This window comes from Mycetomoellerius zeteki, unplaced genomic scaffold (assembly GCF_001594055.1).
Source record: "Mycetomoellerius zeteki isolate Tzet28-1 unplaced genomic scaffold, Tzet1.0 scaffold612, whole genome shotgun sequence".
NCBI classification, from domain to species: domain Eukaryota; kingdom Metazoa; phylum Arthropoda; class Insecta; order Hymenoptera; family Formicidae; genus Mycetomoellerius; species Mycetomoellerius zeteki.
In genome coordinates this window covers 272,848-292,568 of record NW_017257624.1, presented here as the reverse complement: position 1 = coordinate 292,568, position 19,721 = coordinate 272,848, and the positions used below count along the sequence as shown (strand labels likewise).

The following is a 19,721-nucleotide window of genomic DNA, read 5'->3' as shown; positions in this document are numbered from 1 at the left end:
TTTATCAAAATTAGGATGCGATCCCTTTGGAAATTATATCTAATTAATAAAGTTATTCGAAATACTGAAAATAGATCGTCCCCTTTACACTTCATCCTATTATGCTCTTTCGGAGCACATACTTTTTTTTTATTAACATTGGTTCCTATATAATCACCTAATAAGCGCATAGATTGTCGTCACCTGGACTTCGTTTCTCTGGTCAAGACGGTTTGCGAAGAAACTCGGATATATAAAATATATAATATATATCATGTATAGGTTTATCATTATATATCTAATCTGATTCTAGAATGCTATCGTTATTTAGCAATACTAACACATAAGTATAATAAAAAATGTATTTTCTATCTCATCGAAAGACATAAGTTCTCGAAACAGATTATTGTTGTCACCTCATACTCCTTCACTTAAAATTTGCAATCTTTTTTAAACAGAATCATGCATGGAATGTGGGTTCAGATCGAACCTGAAGCTATTGACTACGTATTAATTTTCACATAAAACTACGTATCACCCCAATAAAAAAATATTGTTCATTAATTTTTCATTAATTAAAATAAAATAAAAATCACACAATATAGGATATTGCTGCTATTAGACTTAATATAAAATAAAAATTTACGTACAATAGCATTCTAGAATCAAGGCACAGACAGGACACGTTTTCGAAATAAAATCTAAGTTGTGGAATGTGAATATATGTTAGAAAAATGCATAATAGAGGATTAATCATGTTGCCCTGTAGCTTCTGTCCGTAGAAATGCCCGTACAGAACCATTCCTTCTAATAATTTATAAATACGATAAGTTTTATTCAGTTATCGTACTGTATCGTGTCCAAATGATTAATTATGACATCACATGAAACTACGCTAAAAACGAGACGTTAACTAAAAATATCTTCTTTTTACATTGTATTCAGTTGTTTCATTCAATCACATGATTAGGCCTTTGTAGAGTTTTCGGAGACGCGATGTAGCCGCTTTTCACCACGTTCACAACAAGATTTTTGGGCTTCGGCGGTAACGGTGGAGGTTTCGACAGCTTCGTATGCGATACATCCGTGCCCCCGTAGCTTCCTGAGTGCGGACTCTTCGACGGGGAATCAATACCGTTCTCGATAATCGTTTGATCTCCATCCACCAATGTCCTATCGCCGTCTAAATTGAATGAGCTCTCAAGGCACTTACTTAAAGGCTCGGTAATATTAACCAAAGCTGAAAATCGCTCGTTCGCGGCTCCGTTTGTCACGTGCGCAGGATACTCGTATCCGCTACTGCTTTGCTTATCCTCGCTCGAGTCGTAAAATTTCGTGGTGCCCTCGCAATTGGCCGACACTACTCGAGTCCTTCGCATCTTGTTAGAAACCGATGGTTTCCCGTTCTCCTTGTTCTGATTAATAATTTCATAGCTTTAAGAGTCAAAACCCATATATATGACATAGAGATCTTAAGTTTAAATTTGTGCACACAAACTTTCTCTACTGCTATTAAACCTCAATGTAAAATAAAATAGAATAAATTGAATATTTGTTGCAGTACGCGCACACGTGATTATACCTTTAAAAAATCTGGTAATTCAAAATTGATTTCCGTCCCTCTCTGATCCTCCAATCTCGATCTTTGCGCTCTTTTCAATCCTTCGTATAATTCTATAAAACAAATATGACTTAAATAAATTGATCTTAACAAATAAAATTTTCATTACTTAATAATTTTTTAAATTAAATATTTTTATAATTATATGTAAAAAAATAAAATAAACTATTTAAAATCTGAATCTGTAAATTATAAAAATCTTACATAAAGGCACAAAAGCGGAATATATATTATACATATCGTTCTTACCATCTCCGTCAAATCTGCCTGGAAGTTGCAATTTTACGCCATTACGCCACTTTGCGATAAGTGGTGGCTGGGATTTAATGGGTGCTCCCTCATGAATGCAATCGTTTGAATTACCCTTTTCACTTGTATTGCAACATTTAGATTTCGCCTTAAAAAGAAAACCGGAAGTATGTATTACAAAAACAATTAAATTTCTTGATTAGAAAGATATGAATATGTTACCTTCTTCTTCCCGTGAATTGTCGAATCTCGAAGAAAGAATTTGCTAGATAATATAGAAGATCTCTCCGAACGTTGATCATCCGACTGTAAAAAATAATTCAGCGGAAAAGATACAAAAGTAATGTTAAAAGTAATTCGTTGTATAATAGAAGATTGTTCTTTAAACATTACTGTGCTTACCTTACATGACCCTTCACTATACTGATACTTATTTCTACTTTTTCCAACCAAAAGCTCCTCAAATACTTTATTCGTTATTTCATCTAGAGTTGGTTGTGCGTGTGGCACTTCATCTAAATATTTAGCAGTATGCAATTCCCGTTGAAAATCTGCAGAATAACATTTAATTAGTAAAGCTTTAATTTTTTTATTTACTTTTATTAAATATTATATAATATATATATATATGTATACACTAACCTTCTTCATTCGCCATTACAATAATGCGTGTAGGAGCATTGATAGCCATAATATCCATAGGAACACAACGGCCTTCACTCCAAATACTAATCAAGTCTAAATTGAAACCATATTTATTTAGAAGAGGTCTCAAAACTTCTTTCAGAGTTTTACCCTTGTGAGCGATAATGCTTATTATCCTTCGCGAGGGTAATTCTACTTTTAAGACTTTTGTGGGAACGACTTCCACTTCCTGGCCTGCTAATACTGACGAAAAACACTTCGTGTCCACCATCTGTAAATAAAATATATAATATACTGTAGAAGTGCCAAAAAATGGATCTAAATTAAATTACATTAATGCAATAATTTAAAATATGATGATGATTAAAATATGAATTATTGATCAATTATGCAGGTAGCAAAATATTTTTATTCGCATTTTTACAAGATATAATAAGAGACATACTTTTATCCTTTCCATCACCAAATTGTATAATACAGAATATCAAATAATAAATAAAAAAAAATACATTATCTATTAGATGTTTTATACTTCGTGCAAACTAATATAAAATATTAGAGAAACAAATTCTATTTACATTATAATGCATAAATAGAGTTTTTATTCATTATAATGCAAAAAAGCAAACGTGCATGCATTAGATAAACGGTATTTCTCTAAAGCTTGCATTCGGTTAAACAGAAGACAGCACAAACCTCATCTGTTGCTAGTATCAGAACATCATAGTTAGAATATCGTAGAGCTCGCTTATCGAGCAGACGAGTAACCACGTCTTTAATGCTCTCGGTTTGGCTGGTTGTCACTACAGTAGTGGACCCATCAGGCAATATGACTCGACATAAACCCGTACATTTGCTGCGAGCATCTTTCTTTTCGTTCGTTTGCCCATCATAAGACGATACAGACTATAAGTGAACATACATTCGTTCACGTATATATTGACGTATAGATTGACATATAAGTTTCTATGTGCATTTTAAAATCTACATAATTTTGAATAAAATGGCCTGATACTGTTTTGCAAGTCTAAAAAAACTTTTTATAGTAGTTTGTATTAAATCTGTTCTACAATAGCTGATGTACATCTTAGTGGATTAATGCAATGTATGTACTACTCTTTCACCTGATTACTATTATTATTAATAATAACTACCTTCTCAAAAAGTATATCACCAAAAGCACTCTCTACAAAATAGATTTACACACAACACTCATTAAAATAACTCAATATGCAACTAAAACAATTTTCACAAGAATTTTACACAAATTTCACTTCAATACTAGCACATACAATTCATACAATTCAGTTATGAAAGATTGACAAATTTTATTATCAAGATATGCACTCAATTTCATATTTAAAACGTCATTATCGGGTTGCTGTGTTAGTTACAATAATACTTACATGTTTGTTAAACGATTGCCGTAACGCCAAATCCCACGACGCTAACGATGACCGACTACTAGAGATTGACACTGTGTCTTCATTATTGTTACCTTCCGTTTCTCTCTTAATAACTGTAAAGCTTTTATATATAGTCTCACTTCGGCTAGGGGTTTTATTGTATTCGGATTCACCACGATCTTTTGATTTAGATCTGAAAATGCAATGAAATAAAATATATATTGCCCAAACAAACGTTTTCGCTTATCAATAGAAATAAAATCGTAAATAATTTACCTATTTTTTCTGTTCCAAGGAAGAAGCGACTTTCGACAACGATCTTCCGCATCGGAGTGACTCTTCTTTAATTTTACGCTAGGCGAACTTGTAAGATGTAGATCACAGTCTTCTGTATCAACAACGGCGCTTCCCGCTTCCAAGCAAGCACGATAAAGTTCCGATCGTAAGAATCTCGGGTAACTGTCGAACTTCATTAGGTTGAATACTTGTTTCTGAGTCTAAAGCAATAATAGCAATTACTTCATTATATACAAAATTCACAGATATTTATCATATAATAAAATATACATAAAGAACAAAATATTTTAAAAGATTTAGTAATTTAATTTATTATCAATAAAATTAAGTATCGTAGAATATTTATTTTTTTCTAATAATGACATTTTTTTAAATACCATACCTGTAGAAATAAATCCGCGGGTGCTTCGTCGAGTAATTCTTGAGTAATTTGTCCTGACGCATGACTATCAACATTTACTGGCTCGGCGGCTGTGCTTGACAAATGGCGCTGATATATTTGACAAGCTAATCGACGGCGCATAGTAGTGTCTTTAGTATCTTTGTATCTTTCACAAGCAGCCCAAAAATATATATTTTCATGACTAAATTCCTTCTTGAGAAACTCCTAGAATAAAATCAATTGCATTCAGTAATTGTAACACGTTGCATATAACGTTCAATGGACACGAGAAGAATCACGCAATACTCACAGCGAACGTTTGCAAACCCTTTGGATCCTCCAACAGTTTTTCAAATCCATTTGCCCAAGTGTGCACTCCTTTGCAATCATTATTTTTGTCACAAGACTCAGTACTACCATACTGCAACAGATATATATTCCATTAATAAAATAAAAATGAAAAATTAATCTCTCTCTCTAAGAATATTGTTTTAAATATTTTATTACAGATGAACAAATTGTCTAAATAAAAAAAATTTCATCTTTTATTGCTTTCATTTCATATATGAATCTTATTAGATATCAAAAATTTCCTTGTGATCTAAATCAAGATGCTTAATATTAAAGAAAGTTGGCAAACTAAATACTTAAATAATGCTTACTTTTTTAAATTACACATTTCTAAATCACTGATTATCAAATTGTTCAATTAAAGAAAGATTCTTTTGATAATGTAACAGCATGAATATAGAATCCGTTTCAAAATAAGTGGCATAATTGCTGCTAGTTGGTCAATATTATTGTTATGCACGATCTAAGATCTCTATTTGCAATTCTATTTGTCCATTACATCACGAAGTCTCCGAGAGAGATTCTAATATTAATTCCTACGCATTCCTACGAACTGGAACCTTTATAGTTCAGCACCTGTCGTGCACACAACAGGTGCGCGCTATGAGAAAACGCTTTCTTGGATCGCTCGTTTCGCGTGCTCTGTTTTCCCATCCTCCTTCCCCGTTTGTCCTCCTACATGCGGAGCTAACGCGCAATTTCATCTTCCCACGTACGATTTTTCTCAATTGACATTACGGTGTAACTGAAAAAGTTATTTAAATGGGGGCACCCCGACAAGATATTCAAGATAACAATAATAGTCACAACAACGTTCCGGTTGACGATGTTCATGCATCGGACAATTCGAGGAATGTGGCTTTAGACGAAGACAAACATGAGTCGTCGCGCTATGAGCTCACGAGCCCAAAGCCCGTGATTATCAATAATTAAGGAAATAAGTCGCGTCAGCGTTCACCGCCAAAGACGTTAATGAACAATCGGCAAGCCGGTTTGGGCTTTAATTAAAAAGAATTATCACACTCTTTGCGGTCGATGATTTTATCTCCGATGGATTTATCCCGTTGTTTCCACGGCGTACGAAGCATTCATCAAGATACAAGTGTGATGTTGATTTATGTTCACTTTGACCTCTCCTATACGTTCACTTTATCACTTAATCGTCCGATATACAGTGTCGAATTTAATGCAACAGAAGAAGGACATCTTGCGTGAATCTCTCGAGTTCACTATTCGCATCAAGGCTGCATTTAAAAATTTCCTTGTATCCGTATCATTTTATCCTTATTCACCGAATGTTAAGCATTCGTAATAATACCTCGAATATTCGGTAAAATAATCTAACGTTTCATAAATGTATGTTTCTTAAACGAATTTTCTGTCTATGCATCCAGCATTGCATTTTATTCTTTGGTCTGTTTTCTGTTCTTGCACTAGACTGCATTAGAACTCTCTTTCTCGCTTTCGACAAATAGTAAACATATATCTATCTCATTTTAAGTTTCAAAAATATAGACTAGTTCAGCCACAGAAAACCTCTTGTTGTTCACCGAATGTAATAGTGAATTCGATTGGACGTACTAGCTCACTAATACATATTAAAGCTTTCGTAAACAAAACGATGTAAAAATGTACGTTTAATAAAAAATATATATAGGTATTAGAACGCGAAATCTTTAACTGTTTATCGTGTTATTTTGTAAAATATATATTAGACATTTTATCTCGTTCGAAATATTTGAATTTCACTTTTACACTAAAGATTACACTTAGGCCGGTATTCATAGTCGGTTCTTATTTCAAGACCGTCTTAAGTAATGTCTTAAGACGGTAAGTAATGCTAATGCGGCTCTCTGATTGGTTCATGATACCTCAAGGCTGAACTTAAGACAGTCTTAAATTTAAGATCTGACTACGAATATCGGCCTTAGATCAATGCATAACAGCTTTAGGCTGCTTTTCTTTTAGAAAACATAGTCTATGCAAACAACGTTCTATTCTTCTTGACATTCAATGAATCACGAAGATAAAGCGACACTTGTATCGACAGGTTTCTTAAAAGGAAAACAGTCATAATATGCACTGCGCACTAGTGTGTCCAATAGAACTCGTTACTAAACAAGAAGTTTTTTGTAGCTGAACTAGTGTACAACTTTTGAAACCTAAAATCTGTTTTTTATTCTCTCTTTCTTGCTTTCGCCAAATATTAAACATATAGCTATTTCACTTTAAGTTCCAAAAGTGTACACTAGCCATAGAAAATAGACCCTTAAAGTCAGGTATACGTTTGATATTTGACGAAAGCAAGGCCGGTATTCATAGTCAGTTTTTATTTCAAGACCGTCTTAAGTAAATGTCTTAAGACGCTAATGCGGCCTGATTGGTTCGTGACATCTTAAGATTATACTTAAGACGGTCTTGAATATAAGAATCGACTATGAATACCGGCCCAAGAAAGAGAGTCCTAGGGCGATATTCATAGTCGGTTCTTATATTCAAGACCATCTTAAGTACAATCTTAAGATGTCACGAACCAATCAGAGGACCGTATTAGCATCTTAAGATATTACTTAAGATGGTCTTAAAATAAGAACGGACTATGAATACCGGTCTCCTCATGCAGTTTAGGGCCACTTCGACCAACTCCGATTAACTTTGATCGATGATTAGTCCATTAGAATTGATCAATCACATTTGTCAATGACAGGTGCAAGAATAACAACAGATCCTATCCTTTTTAAGGACAAAATAAATGTCATTCTATCTTTGTTACTGAATGCCAAGAAAGATAGAATAATGTTTGTGTCGACTTGTGTTATTAAAGTGGTGTCATGGAAAGCAGCTGTAATAATCACGTTTCGAAATTCGGTAAAACAATCTAAACGTTTTATAAATACGTTTCTCAAACGAGCTTTCTGCCTAAGCACTAAGTTGCCGGTTGCCGCAAGTCAATCTCAATTATTTAACGCTGAATATACAAACTTACGACAGACGACGAAACTTTTCCTAAAAACGGATCCATTCCAAATTTGCCGAACCATGCGTCATCGACAAATTGCCGCGGTGACAGCGATACGTGCCGCATACAACAGCGTTCACGATGCACGCCCGAATACTCCGAGCAAACCTGCCCGTGCCTCTTTTTTCTACGTACCGATTTCGCCAGCGAATCCATATCACGCTCGCGGATCGCACGTTTTCACGTCGGCGACGACGACGGCAACGTCATTTATCAGCCTCTCGGTACTCGCACGTACCGGGCGACGATCGCATACTTAGGCGCGAAATAGGTAAAAGAGCGAACGACGACGACGTCGGCGACGAGAGCTAAACGGGCGATTTGCTTGTGTAATAACGAGGGCTCCGCCCAGCGTGATGATCGAGCATCGTCGAGCCACGGAGCGAGTCGCGAACCGCTGCGTGCCTTGGGCCTTGGCAGACGTGACCAGACGTGACGTGACGTGACGTAACGTGTCGCAAGACACTACGAGCTGTTGACGATGGCGATAACGAGTAGCCAGAACGACGTAATCGTCTGCGACATCGTCGCGACTGTACACACCGTGTGCCACACGGTTACTACCGCGTTCACCCCGGTGTGTTACGACGCTGAAGCTGGGGCCACTTTACGCTCGAACAAGGCCCACTTCCCTCCCTATTTCTCTCCCTTTCTCTCCTTCCTTTTCTCTCTCGCTCGCTCGACGTCCCTTCACCTCTCCCTCGATGTTGTGTTCTCGACTGATTCATTCTCATCGTCGACCCGTCACTCGCCCCGCTCCTCTTCCGCTTCCATCGCTACCACTACTGCAACAGGCCCGCGTCACGGCCTTTCCCTCTCTGTCTCCACCGACGAACTCTATCGTTCAACCTCGTTTTAACATCTATGCAGGGCCGCATGCAGGGAGCCGATCCGGAGGGATTCATGAATGCAGAAGCGAAGAAGTGTTGGGTATTTTAAATGAACTGTGAAATACGGATCGATTAAGACTTAAATGAATGGAAGTTTTTTGTGGCTGTATTAAAGGATGCAGTTTTGTGCAATTAAAAGTAACAGTTTCGTCAAAATAATACCTAAAACCCTTTACTTTAAGAATAAATTATGTTAAAGCTCTTCTAATTTTTCAATAAAATCAACATAATTAATTGTATATAAATTGTCAGCTTGATTTGGTTGTACAAACAATGTAATTCAATGAAATGAATGTAAATGAAGGTATTTAAGATATTTTTCGATGATACGTATGATTATATTAATATATAAAGGCTGTTTGTGATAGATATAAAAAATAAGCGAATTCTGAGCATAAGGAATGGATATTCTCTGTGCAACCGACCCTGCATCTATCATCGTAAGATCTATTCATGTACCTAAAGGCAGTGCATCAACCTCAGAGTTCGCGGGAACATTTTTTTTAGCGTTACTCTGGCATTGTTGGTTATAACATAGTTATTAAGAGCTATTTTCAACTCTGCACCAGCACAGATTAAGTTTAACGACTCAATCCTATTTAACCTTATTACACTAATTTATGCCATTTTGCGAATTATGATGTTATTTTGAGAATTGTAATGTTAATTTTAGCTTATTACTATCTACAGATATTGAAGATATTAAATGTTCTTATCTATTATTTTCCGAGTTTAATCACAGAAAATAGCAAATTTATAATTTATGATTTTTTATCTCTGTTAACTTAAAAAAATTGTAATTACAAAAAAACATTTAACATCATTTCAAATTATAAAAGAAGAATCAATCTCAAGTTAACTCCAATTTTAGTGTTTGTTGCGAGATGCTCACTTTAAATTCGTCGGAGGATTTGCAGAGAGAAAATACATGAGATATCCTGTACAAAATTGCGAGCCTGAGTCGACGAGCAGTATCTACTACATCAGTTTATAATTTCATTTCTAGAAGCGGCAGATATTTATATATCAAATAAAGTAATTGTACACGCGTTTTACTTACGCCACACGCGAGAGCGTGTGCACGCGGGGACACGTTTGTACAGAGCCGATCTGGTTTGTTTCGTTTTCACTTGACCCTTGCCTGTGTGCACGAGCGCAAATCAGAGGCAGGAAACGATGACGCAGTCGTGAATAACGAGTACACGAGAGGAACCGGAAATCATTTGCAACGATAAACCTATGGGAGCATTAATGTTACTGATGCACATTTTCGAAAGTAATTGGAACTCGTGAGAAACCAGCGGGAAAGATATGATTTCGCGTACATTTCGCTAATTGACGTAAAAAGACATGTAGATTGGCTACTGGTAATTAAGATAATATATAATTATAAATTAATATAACTTGATATATACTGTTTTCGAAAAGTACGATTTCTCTAAGAAAATGCCTAGCGATGCAATATAAAATTATAAAATCTTAAAAGTTTATCACAAGCTCTGAATAAAAAAGCAACATTATTATAAATTATATAATATAAAATAAAAATAGATAAATAAATGCATTCCAAAAAAATTGTCCTTTTTTGCTGAGAATAACTACGATAAGATGAAGAAAATATTATATTATTACGTCATTTGCGAAAGTGTCAGAAATTGAAAAACGCAACTTCTCAAAAAACGCGAGAAATTGATTAGCAACTTCTCAAAGAGAAAAATTGTAAGTATATCGGCGAAACAAATGGAATAAATTTCCTAAAAACTATGATAGATTGAATTAAATGAAAGATCTCTCACTATGCAATTGTCCGAGGCGCTGCTGCGAAAATTCCGTATCTCCTGCAGACTTCCCCAAGGTCGAGGCTTGTCAGACTTGCCAGAATATGAATGACAGTAAGGTTGCCGGGCGTACTCCATGCTGGAATTTATATCCTCCAAGCTGTGCACTAGCGATTTTGTGACCTGGCCACAGTATACCTTCGGACTGAGCTTGTTCGTAGTATCCATGAGGCGCTTTAATCCGTCCGTCGACGCCAATTTAGACGATTCCGCGGCGTCCTCGATGCCGTCGAGCAATGCTGTGGTGCAAACAGACGCGAGGGATCCAACGGACGTACTGGCCAACATGGTACGTGCCGTCGCAGCAGGGGCAGATGTTCCAGCGCAGGTGGTGGTCGTACCTTCCCCACTCCCCGCCACGTGCCGCATCTCTGTGAAAAGCGCATTTCGTAGTCCCCACCATCGCCACTGCTACATTCGCGCTTGTTAAGTTCAAAGTTAAACGAATTCTACCCCAATTGTATCCCATTTCAGATAGATACAGTTGAAGAAGAAAGAAAAACGGGATCCTAAAATTATGCGCAATTTTTGCCGCATCACATTTTGGAGTATCAAATCGAATTACCTTTAGAAGGATCGAATTTTAGTTCTTCGCTCCACAATCTGGCCTCCGAGGTCGCGCGAATTGTCAATCGGTGTCCCGCAGCCTCACTGACAGATTCTTTGGATAATCGCGCGCTTACATTCTGCAAATGAATTATCCGTGAGTCAGAACGGTGGAATATTATATTACAGAATGAAATAAGTGACAAAGCACTTTTAATATTTCATACATTCGATTATTTTAAGATACACCTCTACACGCTCCCGAAGTTTTGCGATTTAATTTGGAAACACCCTGTATATATGTATATAGAAAAACAATAAATTATATTTTTTAATTATTAAATGTATCTCTAATAAGTATGTAGAATATCAAGATGTTTGTATGTTTCAGAATGTGCTAAATTTATGCTCAAATTATAAACAAATTTGGTTGAACAAAAAAATTTGCGTTCTCATTATTTTTGCCTTCTCCAATTTAGCTTAATAATAATTTAAAGCCTTGTTGCGTTGATAAAAAAATGACACATCTTCGGACATATTTTAAAATTAGCACCTTTTCAGAACATTTTTAATATTCTGAATTAGAACATTTTAATTAAGATAGTAAAAATGCATAACTTTACTTTCTTTCCAATTATACTTTAAATATTCAATTATATGTATTCTTTAAAACTATGTCATGAATTTTCCAAATTCAAACATTGCAACTTTAATGTTAATTGTTTATGTAGCTTTTCTATCAACGCTATTTTTAGAGTCACTTAGGTCGCGGAAGGTAAATGTACAGGTTTTAGACATAAAATTTATAAAATAGAGAGATAGGATATTAACATTAATCTAAATTTAGAAAGTACCCTATATTGCATATTGGAGTATTGCCTCCTTCGTTCGCAATCATTCGCCAGATTTTTACTCGAGCAGCTGCCATAATCATCCTTAAAACCAATTCCGGAGTCACTGTTGCTCGAATGAGCAGTCGACGTGCTAATGTTGCTCGGTTGAGGAGAAGCGGTATCCAAGCGTATGCGTCCTTCATTGTAAGGATTTGTGCAATTCTCCCCATTCGTGCAATCGGATATATACAATGTCTGTATGGCACCGATAAGGCTCGTACAACTGTCAGGAAACTCTTGGCAGACGTTTAACTCTGATGATTTTGTACACATAAATCCGAACACATTACATGCACTGGAATGCACTTCATGATCGATTAACTTGTAATAAATAGTGAAAACGTGACACGAGTTCGAGACAATATCGTCTGTGTTCCTCATGGACTTAGTTAATATTCCAAAATACTGTTTGTCTTGCTCGGAAAAGGAGTTACAGAATATTATTCGATACGAAGGGTATTCGGCGATAATGCGATTCTCCGAATTGGTGAGTTTAATATTGGCAACGTGAATGGTGAGAAGAACAGTAGTAGGATTTCGCTTCTCGGCTTTCAGTCTTTTAATGCATTTTCTCAAAACCTGCAACAAGAACAAGCAAAAGTTTATATTTTTTGTTATTATTTCTACATTATATATATTTTATACAAAATGAATATCACAGCAATATGCTCACTACATTAAATTGAGGCAATTAAATCATTTAGATTTACAACCATTCAAATGTTAACCCTATTGGTATATTCAGATCTATTTGACCGAAAATGTAATTTATTTTCTCACTAATATTTAAAAAAAACTTGTTTCTCTACTATTTGATGATTTTGTTAATGTAAAATTTTTTCCTGTGAAAATATATTTATTTCTTAGAGCTTTTTTAATGATGACCCAAACAATATGATTGTATAGAACATATGAACAGACCAGTAGGGTTAATCAACAGATTAATATAAATTCATTCTAGATGTATCAGAAATGTACCTGCATCATAGAGGACGGATGCAACTGATTCGGTATATCGATAGTACCGAGATAACCAACGACCGTTCTGTGCACGATCTTTTCAGAGTCGCGCTTGTGAGACGCCGGTGGTGGTGGCAATGGGAGCGGACTCGTCATATTCCAGCGATAATGCAAGCCAGAATAATTATACTGATCTTTAGCATCAGGCATTGCTAGGCCAGCCGGGACTGTATGGAACATCGCGCCACTCTGTAAATCCCTGACCACCTTGGCCGCCCTGCATTGCAACTGCAAAGCACTTGCATTAGCAGTCCGTGGCTTGTGTGCATACTTGGGCTTGGATCTAACGGTGGCCAAGCCCTCCTCGTCCGAGGAGTCGGAGTAATAATTCTCAGCGATCTGCAGTCTTAGGATGCCCTTGGAGCTTCCAATCAGCTGCACCACGTCATCGTGTGGTACCTTGCTGACGTTGTGACCGTTGACGGCAACCAGGTAGTCGCCAGCGCGCAGACCAGCGTCCTCCGCTGGACTGCCCTGCACGATGCAGCTGAGTATGCACGGCTGCTGACCTGATATCGTAAAACCGAAGCCTTTCGCGCCACGGACCACCTCGACCGCCCTCACTCCATAATTCACTCGCTTCTTCTTCCGCCTGTTCTGATGCATGTCTGCCTACCTGTCGCACGTGGGCCTCGCAACGTCACGAAGGGTCTCCGGGGAGGAGTACGTCACGGTGGCTCGCTGACTTCATAATTCGTGACCTCACGCCTCCACAATGATCATCCTCCTCTATGACGTTCCTTTACGATTTCCCTTGCTTATAACTTTGATTATAGACTCCCTAGGAGTCTAGAACCAATTCCTTTTCCTTTAGTGAGGGACCTCCTAGAAGAAGGTGCTCCGTAACGACACAACGAACTGTCACTTATGTGGCACTACTTCTGACGCTCGGGACCTCGCTGATACGCCCACTCCTATTCACGGAAATCATTCGTGGATCATTTGATAGATTAATCCCGAGTCTCGATGGAAATGTCGTTCGAAACGAGCACCCTAGACCCACCTGGACGTTCGCCACTGTTCGCCACTTTACGTTACTCGTCAGCCGAACCTCGCTAAAAGCAAACTCTACGAGCGGATGTTTTGGAATGCGTCCATCGAGAAGGCTAGAGAAAGGTAATCGACCTTGTGGCAAATAGCTTAGCCCGAGGTGGCTCGCCGTCGTCATAGCGAGTGATTGGCTGTAGACGAAGAAGTTCTGGACATTTCACGCTTTCCTTACCGGCGGCCAATCAACGTTCTTGACGCTTTGGGTCTGTTCGTTTCATCCGCCTCACACAGCAATCTGTTCATGTTTTAAATAAACGATAAATAATAAATGAACGCTATTTTATACATAATAAAAATGTATTAGTCTTCTCGAGTTTATAATAAATTCACTAGTTTTATTATGAAAACGCAGAACACCGTAACTTTTAAATTAAAATTATTTTGAGGTAATTTCTAAACGACTAAAAAACACGATCTATTTTCTCTCCTGAAATTTGGCCAAAAGCCTCCGATTCATTCCAAGTACAAATATATTTCCTATTTATAATCGTTTTCGAACTTTAATTAAAAAAAGATCTCATAAATATTTCTGATTTTCTTGTAATTTTGTAAATTTATGTATTTTTATGCGTAGAATATATTTTGAGGGAAAAAATTGTCGCTCAAATTTCATTTTTTTAAAAATAATTTTATCTTTTTATTTTAATATATAAATCTAGACGATATAGATTCGCAAAACAAACTCGCAATCGATGGTCAAAAAACGCTCTATCTTTCTTATCTTATCAAAAAAAGACACTGTCGTTCCATCCGATACTTCACTGTTTATCGCGATCGGCACATTTCGGCGTTATCGGCCTTCATTTGTTTCGCTCTTATGAAGTGTATATATATCGCTGTCCCAACATCCGTAAAGGCGCAGAATTAATATTCGACTCGAACTGACCCGATCGCTAGACTGCCCCGAGTACGTCCGCTGGAAAGTCACCGGCTAACATATAATCGGCGGCCGATAACGACCTGTTACATAAATCGCTATCAAGCGAGAGAGAGAGGTAAACGCGATTCCAGTACATTCCACCAGGATCACCGTCTACCGGGGGTCATCCTTCGTTCTCTAATTCTGTTTTGATCTATTCTTTATTTGCATAAATCGTATATCGGCGAGCGCGCGTACCGGACATGTCTCTGTGCCTTCTTGTCTCAAGGGCTTCGAGTAATGTCGCCTGCGATTAAATCTGCAATTAGCTGTGAATTACAACATGCTCGCGCGAAGAATCCGGTTTGCGCGGTTGGGAACGGGAATCGAGGCTTCGAGAGAGCTCCCGTCACTCGTCCGCGAATCGTATTTACTGCGAATGGTCGACACTTGGCTTACGAGAAAATGGTGCTGCGTCACGGAATTTGCGTCGCGATTCTCTGTTTGGGATGTTTGGGTATTAAACGCGTCCCGATTCCGCTCGATTCCCGTTCGCTTCCCGGCAAAAGACATTTGGTAGCGCAATGGACCGTGTTTTGATTGTTCGTAAGAGTTATTTACATCACTGCGTGTAAACACATTGTCCTACCAAGTGTCCCCTTGATTCCTCGTTCTGTCATCTCTTTAGCGACGTTTAATAAATTAACGGATTTTACTTCGCAGGAATCACATCAGTAGGAACACGTCTACTGTCATCCATGGCTAAGTGTCTCGAGACTTACTCAGTTGTCCCAGACGTGGTGCCGACGGTACCCACCAACATCCTGAATGTAACTTATCCCAGTAATGTTATCGTTCAGATCGGCATAGTGCTCACTCCAACACAGGTCAGGGATGTGCCTCAAGTTCAGTGGGAGGCAGAGAAAAATGCATTTTATACTTTATGCATGACTGGTTTGTAATGTTTACAGCCTATTTTTCATTATAAACTGAAATGAAAACAGTCTATAATTTTTTTTAAGATTTAAGTATCTTTGTTGCATTTAAAGTTGCAAAATTTTTAATTTTGATTTTTTATTTTTTTCTGTAAGTTATAATAACACAGGACCACAAAAAATTTTTAAAGAGAAACATAAATTAAAGTAGGTGTTTCTTGTAGATTTTGAATCACTGAATCTGAATTAGTAAGTCGTTTTGCTCCATCATGTCCAGGTTTTGCCTAATCGAGGAAAATGATGAAAAATCTGAAAATTGAAACATGAGGAAAAAAACAAAATAGATGTGACATTAAAATCGATATAAAGTACTACTATGCAACAGTCAGGGGATTTCATGGAAGAATTTGTCAATTTTAAAAATGGATATTTTAATTGTTATTTTATTTTCTAAAAGTAACAAATAAAATATCCATTTCTGAAATTGAAAAAATCTTTCATGACTCATGCAGATCACCTGATTGTTGCATAACGGTACACCGATTTGTTTTATAAATTTTGTTAGCGATTCTGTGATAATTGTAGATAATAAAAGGTGTTTATATTATTTTAAGTAAATTAGAAAAAAGTCATTCTGACAGAAATAATACTAATGTACATTTAAAGTTATGTTTAAAGAAGCTCTTGTTTCACTCTCTTGAGTTCTTCAATATTAATATAATAGTTGATAATTTGATAAAAGTTATTCTCAGCTTTGTGCTTTATAGCATATTCTTTAAACAGATCCTGACGCTCCAAGCAGACAGAATCCTACAAATCGTGAATGGCATCACTGGCTAGTAGGCAATATTCCTGAATCGAATGTGAGTGAAGGAGAAGTTCTTTCTGAATACATTGGTGCTGGACCTCCGCAGGGTACGGGTCTCCACCGATATGTATTCTTGTTGTACAAACAGCCTAAAGAGCTCACTTTTGACGAGAGGCGCTTGACCAATCGAAGTAGTGACAATCGTGCCAGCTTCTCCATCAAAGGATTTGCGGCGAAATATGGACTCGGCAATCCAATTGCCGGTAATATGTTCCAGGCGGAATATGATTATTATGTACCGACTCTCTATGCGCAGCTTTCAGCTAGATCAGATTAATTCTGTACATGCATCAATAATATATGATCAATTACAATATGATACACATGTATTATACATAATGATGTATATCCAACTGTCTATTGAATAAATACACATCAAATACTTTTCAATTAACGTTTGTGTCTATTGTAGTTAAGGAAAAGACAAATAAATCTTTCGTTTTAAGCTTAATTTACTTATAAATTCAAAATCAAATTCTTAAATTTTCTAGAACATACACCGTCACCTGTGATACTAGTTCGAATTCTTAATATCTTATACAATTCGTTATCATAAATGCACGCTTTACATAAAATTAAAGTAAAAAAAATAACCGAAAGTACCAACAAAAATTTAGTAACGATTAAAAGTTTCTATGCCAACGTTAAATGTATTTATATAAAAATTATCTTTTAATTTCCCCAAAGAAAAATTACATTCAATTTTTTTTCTATTTTCGTTATACAGATGATATGTATATATCTTCATACATATTGCAATGAAATAATACATATTGAAATGAATTAATCAAGTTAATCTCGTGATCTATTTTGGTACAATAAATTTTCTCAGGAAGATTTTAATCACTAACGCTCTGTGCTTGCATTAGCAATAAATACGCGATATTGGAAAGGATTGGCCTTCTAGCACGCAAGTTGGTGGGGATACATCTTAAAACGTTCCTTCGCTCACTAGTCTCGTTAATATTGCTGTTGCAGCTTGTTGGAAAGTGTCTCTAAAAATGAAGTATTTGATAACAGGTTCGTCAGTCACGGTTCTATTGTTTTTTATTAATTTTATAAAGAAAATCGTAATGTTTATAAGTCATTTTAGTATTTGAGTGAATGATATGTGATGTACTTTTTCATATCATTTTTTATATTCACGTGATAATTTTATATAATTTTTCAGGAATTTTTTTGTGTGCTATTAGTTTTTCATTAGGCGATGTAGAATCGGAATTTAAAAAGGTGAAAATCGAACCCGACATTATAGACAAAGCACCAATTGAAAAAATCGAGGTACCTATATATTTGCAAGAGTATTCGCACTGACATTTTTATTGTGTAGCTAAGATATTAAGTATTAAGTTAATGTATTTCCTACATTTATATTGAAAAAAATGATATTTATTAGCAAGACCTTTTTCTAAACATCTTACAACACAATATGTACCGCTATCTATAAATGATTTTGTATTACATAGGTAAAATATGGTAAGAAGATAGTCGATTTGGGAACCGAATTGACGCCAACTGAAACTCATGAGATACCAGAAATCCACTATAAACACGAAGGAGGAGTTCTGTATACGCTTGTCATGACGGGTGAGACTTGGAAAGTTTGAATGAATTAGTTGTAAAAATATTTAGATACATTTTTGCAAGGATACAGTGAGATCGTTTTGTTTTCTTGCTGCGAGAATTTCGTAAACCGCGAGACAGACAAATACGGATAAAGACGTGCTATTCTCGATGAGTTCAACTTTCACCGTCTCGGAAACCAGTTTTCTCTATCGCCACTACTTGATGGCGCGCGGATTCTCTGGCATACAATTGTTAAGTTAAGACTTATATAACGTATGCAAATATTTGAAAATTATTGCAATATGCGTTTTTAAAGTCATTAGAACTGTTAGTATACTTCCGATTTGTATGTTTCCAATCATTTCACAATTATCTCGGTAGTTATTTCTTTTTATATAAAATTCTTGCATATCACAACAGGTGTATCTTATTATAGATCCTGATGTACCAAGGAGGGGAGGATACAACCGAGAGTTCCGACACTGGCTCGTGGGAAATATACCGGAAGAGAACTTAGCTAAAGGTGAAATCCTAGCGGAGTACGTCGGTCCTGCGCCGCCGAAAAATACTGGAAAACACCGCTACGTATTTCTCATTTATAAACAAAATCAGGGCGCTATTACCTTCGATGAAAGAAGACTGAGCACTTGGTGAGCGAACGCGTTGACGACGCAGTATATCGTACAGCCCGATAGTTGATAACACGTTTTATCTCACCTGCTTACAGGGATGGAAGTCAACGAAAGAGGTTCTCCATAAAGAAATTTGCGGAAAAGTATAACTTGGAGGGTCCGATTGCTGGTAACTTTATGGTGGCGGAATACGACGACAATGTGCCTGCTTATCATAAGCGTTTGAGTCTTTAATCAAACGGTATTTAATTAATCTTTAAATATTTTCAAACCCTAAATATAAATATAAATTTCATATTATAATAATTTTAAATCTTGCACTACTCACATATATAAAATTTAATAGAATTATATTATATAAAGAGAGAGAGTGTCGTAAATTTGTGGTGTTATTTAATACAAGAAAATTGTAAATAAAATTATTACGACTAATTATTGATATTTAACTTTTAAGAAACCTTTTTTTGACAAATATTTTTTACGTATTTCTACAAAAATATAATTAGCAGTAAATTACGCAGAAATAAGTGAATTACTTACCAGCAGATAAAGATCATTTTCAAGAAATTCTATTCATCTTCATTGCTGTTGTTTTATTGTTATAAATATAAAAGGTACATGAGACATTCATTACGTTCGTATCCCCGAGGTCGTTACATGACGTTAATGCGCCTT

General features: G+C 36.2%; 3 protein-coding genes across 9 annotated transcripts; 2 read left to right on the top strand and 1 right to left on the bottom strand.

Annotated features, from left to right (window-relative positions):
• Positions 1–597: 597 nt before the first annotated feature.
• Positions 598–14,345, bottom strand: loco (regulator of G protein signaling family member locomotion defects). Of its 3 annotated transcripts, XM_018456958.1 has the most exons (16): positions 14,140–14,343; positions 13,095–14,050; positions 12,078–12,695; positions 11,243–11,363; positions 10,636–11,048; positions 4,890–5,000; positions 4,580–4,804; positions 4,177–4,397; positions 3,901–4,093; positions 3,191–3,400; positions 2,492–2,765; positions 2,252–2,400; positions 2,072–2,155; positions 1,850–1,997; positions 1,562–1,653; positions 930–1,394 (listed from the first exon to the last, which is right to left on the bottom strand). In XM_018456958.1, the coding sequence occupies exons 2-16, from the start codon at positions 13,740–13,742 to the stop codon at positions 930–932; spliced, it is 3,972 nt and encodes a 1,323-aa protein (XP_018312460.1). In that variant the 5' UTR covers positions 13,743–14,050; positions 14,140–14,343. The 3 variants fall into 3 exon arrangements, with proteins under 3 accessions (XP_018312462.1, XP_018312461.1, XP_018312460.1); XM_018456960.1 differs by lacking the exon at positions 3,191–3,400 and having other exon boundaries at positions 598–1,394; positions 14,140–14,345; XM_018456959.1 differs by lacking the exon at positions 14,140–14,343 and having other exon boundaries at positions 598–1,394; positions 13,095–13,742.
• Positions 14,346–14,951: 606 nt separating this feature from the next.
• On the top strand, positions 14,952–17,238 carry LOC108728414 (protein D2). 5 transcript variants are annotated; one of them, XM_018456965.1, is made up of 3 exons: positions 14,952–15,181; positions 15,769–15,999; positions 16,764–17,238. In XM_018456965.1, exons 2-3 carry the CDS (start codon positions 15,804–15,806, stop codon positions 17,123–17,125), a joined length of 558 nt encoding a protein of 185 aa, XP_018312467.1. In that variant the 5' UTR covers positions 14,952–15,181; positions 15,769–15,803; the 3' UTR covers positions 17,126–17,238. The 5 variants fall into 5 exon arrangements, with proteins under 5 accessions (XP_018312467.1, XP_018312466.1, XP_018312468.1 ...); XM_018456964.1 differs by lacking the exon at positions 14,952–15,181 and adding an exon at positions 15,196–15,342; XM_018456966.1 differs by lacking the exon at positions 14,952–15,181 and adding an exon at positions 15,295–15,376.
• A 508-nt stretch (positions 17,239–17,746) lies between these two features.
• LOC108728412 (protein D2) lies at positions 17,747–19,315 on the top strand. Its single transcript, XM_018456957.1, has 5 exons — positions 17,747–17,868; positions 18,020–18,129; positions 18,315–18,435; positions 18,851–19,064; positions 19,142–19,315. The coding sequence occupies exons 1-5, from the start codon at positions 17,850–17,852 to the stop codon at positions 19,278–19,280; spliced, it is 603 nt and encodes a 200-aa protein (XP_018312459.1). The 5' UTR covers positions 17,747–17,849; the 3' UTR covers positions 19,281–19,315.
• The last annotated feature ends 406 nt before the right edge of the window (positions 19,316–19,721 follow it).